We start from the raw sequence: 7,086 nt of genomic DNA, 5'->3' as shown, positions 1-7,086 counted from the left end.
GCGCCCCTCTCACGCCTCTTTCGCGCCTCGGTGGTGTGGTGCTCGCGCCCCGGGGCGCGAGCAGATGGGCTTTTCGCGCCCCCGCTGAAGCCCCACACCCCTCAGCCTTATCTTTAGCTTTCATTATAAAACTTACGTAGGTATCTTTATCTTCCAAACTACATGGAAGTAGAATTATTAACAACGTGTCGTCACGTTCCATAAGCAAATATTATATGGGCCTTGGCAATACACATGAATGTATGAGAAAGCCCAAAGCCCATTGATTAGGGTTAGAAAGCAAGCAACATATATGACTGTTTAAATATTGACAGTCACTGTAGTTAGTAAGTGGAAGTTGGAAGTGTCAATGATTCTTCTGTTTTCCGCCAAAACTTAAAAGAGATTCGTCCACTCTACGGCTAAGCCTTTTATATTATTATTATTATTATTATTATTATTATTATTATTATTATTATTATTTCTCGCCGGAGCTCTACGGTTTGCTTCTCAGGCCACCGGTGACAAATCCATATTTTATCCATCCAAAAGTTCACATTCTCCGAGGTGGGTGTTTTCTTTATTTTATCTATTTATTTTTACTTGTATATTATTATCTTATAATATCCTTCATGTGTTTTAGGCTACGGATGTTTTGCCACTTTATTGTAATCGTTTTATAGTAAATTATATAAAAAGTTTATCATGAACTATTGAATACTCACGTCTGATATGAGCTCATAGTTTGTTTACAAATGTGTTAATTTGAGCTGATTGAATACTCACTTCGGATACAATGAGTCAAACATTTCAAAGGGTGAATTCGTTTTAATCAGGGGTGTGAAAAAAATACCCGAACTCCGACATTCTGAACCCGAAATATCTGAAAATTCTTAAATTTGGGATATCCGAATTTCCGGATTTATATAGGCATTTTAGAAATTAGAAATTTTCTGTTTTTTTAAGTTATTAAATAATTAATATTAATTAGAAATTTCAGATATTTCAGTTAGTTCTCTGCTATTTCGGAATTCGGATATCCGAAATACCTCTTTTTACAGTTCTTAAATATTTTTTTAAAGATTATTAAATAATTTTTTTTTAAAGATTCCGATATCACGAATTTCACTATCCGAAATTCCGGATATCTGAATTTGAACACCGCTAGTTTTAATAATTTTTTTAATGCACAATTTCTCACTGATTTCATTGAAAATTCTTTACAGGTGATATAACTTTTAGAAAAATGTATGCCTCTATGTTTTCTACACATACCTCAAATGTCACCGCATCAGCTCTCAAACAAACCAAGATTCATGCTGATTCCAAGAAATTAGATATCAATCATAAGCATCACCTGCTGCATTTTAAGAATAATCGTGTGCCAAACAATAATATCCAATGTCGGGCCATACAAGTTGAAACCGCCCGTCCCTTTGTAAAGGGCGATAGGTTTCAACTTAAAGATGTAATTGAAGCACAACAGTTTGATAGAGATACAATGAGTGCCATATTTGAAGTTGCACGCGAAATGGAAACTATCGAGAAAGGGACGCGCGGAAGTCATATGTTGAATGGTTTTCTAATGTCAACCCTGTTTTACGAGCCGTCAACTCGAACCCGCCTCTCGTTTGAGTCGGCTATGAAACGGTTAGGTGGAGAAGTTTTAACGACTGAAAATGCACGCGAGTTTTCCTCTGCTGCAAAAGGCGAAACACTCGAAGGTTGTTTAAAGTTTTAAACTTTTTTATTTATCTGTCATAAAAGCTTTGAATTTAGCTTTGACTTTGACTTTCAGATACGATTAGAACGGTTGAAGGGTATTCGGATATAATCGTGATGAGGCACTTTGAGAGCGGAGCTGCTAAACGAGCAGCCACGACAGCTAACATTCCGGTAATCAATGCTGGTGACGGTCCAGGTCAGCATCCGACTCAGGCTCTACTCGACATGTACACAATCAAACGGGAAATTGGAAAGCTGGACGGGATTAAAGTCGGGCTAGTTGGTGATCTTGCAAACGGACGAACCGTTCGGTCGTTAGCATATCTTTTAGCCAAATATAATGATGTTAAAATCTACCTTGTGTCACCACAAGTTGTTAGAATGAAGGTATACCTCTTAATCTTAATACATTATAAGACAACATGTTTTTGTAGTTTAGACACGTTATTTTGTTGTGGTTAAATTAGGAGGACATTAAAGAATACTTAACGTTAAACGGGGTTGAATGGGAAGAAAGTGCGGATTTGAAGGAAGTGGCATCACAATGTGATGTGGTGTACCAAACCCGCATTCAAAAAGAGCGGTTTGGTGGGCGGACCGATTTTTATGAAGAAGCGTGTGGCAAGTATATTGTTGACCGGGATGTGTTAAGTGTTATGCAGAAGCATGCTGTTATTATGCATCCGCTTCCTCGGCTTGATGAGGTGTTTGTTGGATTCGTTTAAAGTTATGGTTTGAATGTTTTTAGTAGTGAGATTTTACATGGTTTTTAATAAGTTGTTGTGATGCAGATAACGGTGAATGTGGATGATGACCCGAGAGCGGCTTATTTTAGGCAAGCGAAAAATGGTCTTTTTGTTAGAATGGCTTTGTTGAAGCTTTTACTTCTTGGTTGGTGAGGAAGTTAGTTGGATGCTTGATAGTGTTAAGAGTTGCAAGTTTTTTGGTACTATATTATTAAGCTTGTGGATTTTGGTGAGGATATCTGTCTTGTGATTTGAGTTTAGAATATTTTGAACATTGATTTAGCATCTATTTTAGTTATTAATAGACTGGTGTTACTGTTTGGTGAAACTAAATGTGTGAGTTGAAACTAGATGGTAAATTTGCCAAAGGAGAACTTCTATAATCCTACTTTTGAGTTTGCATGATCATAATGCAATCCTTCAGAAGGGATGTTCATCGTTTAGTTTCGGTGGTTTTCATAGAAATTTTGGGCACAACCAGAAACTACGGTTTTGAATTAATGAAAACCAAACTGGCTGGGTTATCTGGGTCAACCGGACAGGCCAAAACGATTATGTTCACTGTATGGCGATTTGGGCAGGTTTAGTTAGCTAGTTACATTGTTACCACTAAAAAATTTAAACAATTTAAAAAAGCTATGCAAAAAGTATATCATCTAGCTACTGAGCAACTGGAATGTGCAGATAAAAATTGTATACATAAAGAAACAGTGCAGGATAGTAAACAAAAATTTAATAGCGGAAACTAAAATCGGTTTCCTGTTGCATGGTGCATTTGGTTCGCACATTTTCTTTTAAAGGAAATGAATATTGTTACTGGAATCTGAAAGAACTATATTTGAAATCGAAAATTTGAAGTTGAAAACATTTATAAACCATCAAAAGAATTTGGACTTGTTATGAATTTATGAGAAACATAAAAAAAAACTTTTGAATCTATATTTATAAAAACCACTTACAGGTCACATCACTATCGATGATGCCCCACTGCCGTGGCTAGGCTGACAAATGCGACTAAGGTGAGTGGTCGAAGATTTCACGTAAGGCAAAAACAACTTGAAGCAAGATACAAGTTGAACAGCAAAGTGGACACAGCTGAGAAGTAGAATAATCCAAACAAAAGTCTCCTACAACTTGATAAAACCTGTGTATTACCTCTTTGCCTAAAAACCCATTTCTATCAAAAGAAGGATACCTGCAGTATAAACACTAACCTGCTTTAAAATATCACTAGCCCCTTTTGATCTATCGAAACCGGTTTTTAAAACTGTAAACCGTAAACTGAACGCTGTTGTTTTGACTAAGCCAAATTGATTATAACATTCCTAAAAGCTTTATTTATAAAATCTTATATAGCATAACCTCATAAAAGCTAGCAATCATCATTCAACAATCTGTTACATTCAAACCGAACATTCCTACCGATTATTAACCAGGTTAAAAGACCCGACACCACACCATACTAGATAAACATACTACAATAACCAACTTCAACAAACCAAACTAGCTGGCCAAACCAGGCCAAGCCAGCTTCACCAATCTGTTACTCGCATCAAAAACCAAAGCCGCCTCCGGTCTGGTGCAGCATAGCATCAATCTCATCCCCCTCTTCCATTTCCAACTGTCACAACAATTATTAAATAATCAGCACCATCAATATACCTATTTCTCACCTTATGTGTAGTGTTTTAAAAACCGGTTCAAACCGGCCGGTTGAACCGGTTAAACCGGATTTCGCCCAACAGGCCGGTATTTTGAGTCCGGTGTTTTTGTCCGATTTGCTAGAACATCGTACCGGCGGTTTTTGTCTAAAATACCGGTTTTTACCGGCAAACCGGTTTTAGGTCCGATAAATTTTTGATATTTGCAACCAATATTTTTTCAAAACTACTTTTAACTCAACAATTAGCATTCAAATGTGTAAACTTTAGGACTATTTTATAAAGATTAAATGCTTTTACATTATTTTTTATAATATGGATTAGCTTTTGGATTATTTTTTGTTATAAAATCAATTAGTTTTGGGTTTATTTTTGGATTAAAGTTACATTTATAGAAAATTATAGGGTAAATTATTCAGCCGGTTGAACCTCCCGGTATAACCCGGTATCAATTAGTCAAGCCTTAACGAGCCTAATGAAATTTTAGGTTCTTTAACTCTTTTGGACTCCAATGTTTCACACTGCACAGCCGAGTTTTGGTTCGTTAACATCTCGAGTTGGGATTAGGCTCGTTAAAGTTTTCCTCAACATATACAACTATTAACCAAAACTTTATACAAATTATACAATAAATAATAAACGAGTCGAGCATGAAAATTTCCCAAAGGTTTTGGGGGGTTTTAGCGAATCAAAAGAAGTGATACCTCATCAGGAGTCTGTTCGGCTCGAAGGCGACGGCCATCAAACAAGAAAGCGATGGAGTTAAGCTCCACCGACTGTCGGTCACAGTAGGCGTTCATCAATTTCTTCAACTGTGTGCTCCTCTTAATCCTAAAGAACACTTCATTCCCATCCTAATAAATAAATAAACAACCAAATTAATTCCCACAAATCGAACATCAAAGACTAAAAAAAACCCTAATTGTAAACTAAATAATAAAAACTTTTATTGAAGACAGTGAAACCCTAACCTGGCCTTTAACTTTAAGATTGATGTGTGCTCCTTGATCTCCTCCGGCTGGCTTCTTATCTTCGTCGTTTGCCGACATGTTTTTTTTTCTCCGATGAACAAAACAAAATAGATGATTTTGCTGCAAATGTACGCCTTTCGTCTCTCTCGAGATCGAATACTTTAGTATCTATAACTGGGACAACACGTGGGAATCACGTGATATAAATAAAAGAAAACAAAATAACAAAAACATCCTTTATATTTGAATTTTTTTTCAGTTGACGTTCTTTAGTAAAAGAAATGACAAAAAGCGTATTTTATGTTTCAAATTTCGTTCACGTTACGTCCTTTGCCACTAACATAATTAAATTTTTTGGTTAAATATGGTCATGTGCTTTGCACATGAGGGTAGTGTAGTAAATTCACACATTTATTAATAATTAAAACTAAAAAGTAAATATATTTAAATAATGCACACATTTATCTCTTCTTTGCACATGAGAATAAACCCAACATATCTCTCTCTCTCTCACACACACACACACACACAATGATACACCACCACCACCCACCCCATCTTCATCCAAAACCACAACCACCACTGCCACTATCACCAATTAAACAACCATCTTCGGTCACCTGTTGTCGAAAAGCGCCACCACGCACCACTATAGGCGCCATTACCACCTGGAACACCAAATCCCAACAACCCTACATGGAACACCAACACTGATCTCTAACACCATCGCCTCACCATCCTTTTAAAACGCCCTCAAATTATAAACCCTAGAAACCATTCGAATTAAAAAAAATCCGTGTTCGTACAAAGATTGTGATTAAAACTTTATGGCTTCTGTTCGTATTTAAAGACGAGTAGAATGTTGTGATTAGCTTATAGGCTGATGGATGCGAATGCATATGTGAACGACGGAGGCGGATCCATCAACAGATCAATGAACGACGACGTGATGATGAACGACGACGTGTTCTCCGGTAGAAAACAGGTTTTGATGGTGATGGTGGTGATGAAGATGATGGGAGGGGATGGTGACGATGGATGAAAGTGTGTGTGGTAGAGGTGTGTGTGTGAGAGAGAGAAATGGGTTATTGTATATATTTTGTTTTATTGAAAAATAAAAGTATTTTTTTAAAAGACCAAAACTTTAGTTTAATTACACACATAGTCCTTAAAGGGGTAAAATGACCACACTGCCCTCATGTGCAAAGCACGTAATCATAGTTAACGAAAAAATTTAACTGATTTAATGCCAAAGGACGTAACGTGAACGGAATTTGAAACATAAAATACGTTTTCTGCCATTTCTTTTGCTAAAGGACGTCTATTGAAAAAACATTCAAACATAAAAGACGCATTTTGCCAGTTTGTCATAAAAGAATTTTAATATTTGGGTGTATTATAAATTGACTTTTACATAGTATTATTTGGGAAAATGTAAGGTCCCGATCTCAGTGTCCTACTTTGGACGTTGGATTTACTCATAAACACAGTTCTAAATATCAGAGTTAATTAAAACTTTCGCGGAATATAAAAACTTCAAACAAAATATATTACATGACTTCCAAATCTTGTCTTATCAAACATTCATATTCATTTAAACATAAAACATAGTTTTTAAAACATCATAACGTTTCCTTGAGATGCCAGTGTCTTCAATTCCATGCCATGTGTCCTCATCAAGCGAGCCGCCTCATCCTACTCACCTGCGTGCATACTAAAAGTCAGCTACGTTGAATGAGTTCTAGATAATCTATTAACTTACTTTTCATACACATATACGTGCCCGAAGGTATGCATTATATACTTAACAAGTTCATCATTCTTCCATATACATTCATAACTAACCTTACATTATAAAGAGCATTACGCTCTACATACCTCGTATATTATTAGGGTCCGGTGCCCTACATCCTTGGATATTATTAGGGACCGGTCTCCCTTCTTCCTCGGATATTATTAGGGTCCGGTACCCTCCATCCTCGGATATTATTAGGGTCCGGTAAC

The 7,086-nt window shown here is 36.4% G+C and overlaps 2 protein-coding genes across 2 annotated transcripts; one reads left to right on the top strand and one right to left on the bottom strand.

Moving 5' to 3' along the window:
* Positions 1 to 454: 454 nt before the first annotated feature.
* Positions 455 to 2,746, top strand: LOC143574035 (aspartate carbamoyltransferase 1, chloroplastic-like). The gene is made up of 5 exons (XM_077058764.1): positions 455 to 546; positions 1,206 to 1,703; positions 1,778 to 2,091; positions 2,172 to 2,408; positions 2,496 to 2,746. The coding sequence occupies exons 2-5, from the start codon at positions 1,226 to 1,228 to the stop codon at positions 2,601 to 2,603; spliced, it is 1,137 nt and encodes a 378-aa protein (XP_076914879.1). The 5' UTR covers positions 455 to 546; positions 1,206 to 1,225; the 3' UTR covers positions 2,604 to 2,746.
* A 1,072-nt stretch (positions 2,747 to 3,818) lies between these two features.
* LOC143574034 (small ubiquitin-related modifier 1-like) lies at positions 3,819 to 5,234 on the bottom strand. Its single transcript, XM_077058763.1, has 3 exons — positions 5,083 to 5,234; positions 4,816 to 4,965; positions 3,819 to 4,071 (listed from the first exon to the last, which is right to left on the bottom strand). Exons 1-3 carry the CDS (start codon positions 5,158 to 5,160, stop codon positions 4,003 to 4,005), a joined length of 297 nt encoding a protein of 98 aa, XP_076914878.1. The 5' UTR covers positions 5,161 to 5,234; the 3' UTR covers positions 3,819 to 4,002.
* Positions 5,235 to 7,086: the final 1,852 nt, after the last annotated feature.

Source organism: Bidens hawaiensis, unplaced genomic scaffold (assembly GCF_021521415.1).
Source record: "Bidens hawaiensis isolate Kalapana, Puna unplaced genomic scaffold, B.hawaiensis_p1.1 tig00026821_1, whole genome shotgun sequence".
Taxonomy (NCBI): Eukaryota; Viridiplantae; Streptophyta; class Magnoliopsida; order Asterales; family Asteraceae; genus Bidens; species Bidens hawaiensis.
This window is presented reverse-complemented; position numbering and strand designations above follow the sequence as displayed.

Coding starts and splice junctions, on each gene's coding strand:
- LOC143574034 (XM_077058763.1), bottom strand. CDS start 5,160: ATGTCGGCAAACGACGAAGATAAGAAGCCAGCCGGAGGAGATCAAGGA. Junction 4,966..5,082: donor ATCTTAAAGTTAAAGGCCAG/GTTAGGGTTTCA, acceptor TTTATTTATTAG/GATGGGAATGAAGTGTTCTT. Junction 4,072..4,815: donor CCGAACAGACTCCTGATGAG/GTATCACTTCTT, acceptor TTGTTGTGACAG/TTGGAAATGGAAGAGGGGGA.
- LOC143574035 (XM_077058764.1), top strand. CDS start 1,226: ATGTATGCCTCTATGTTTTCTACACATACCTCAAATGTCACCGCATCA. Junction 1,704..1,777: donor AAAAGGCGAAACACTCGAAG/GTTGTTTAAAGT, acceptor TTTGACTTTCAG/ATACGATTAGAACGGTTGAA. Junction 2,092..2,171: donor CACAAGTTGTTAGAATGAAG/GTATACCTCTTA, acceptor TGGTTAAATTAG/GAGGACATTAAAGAATACTT.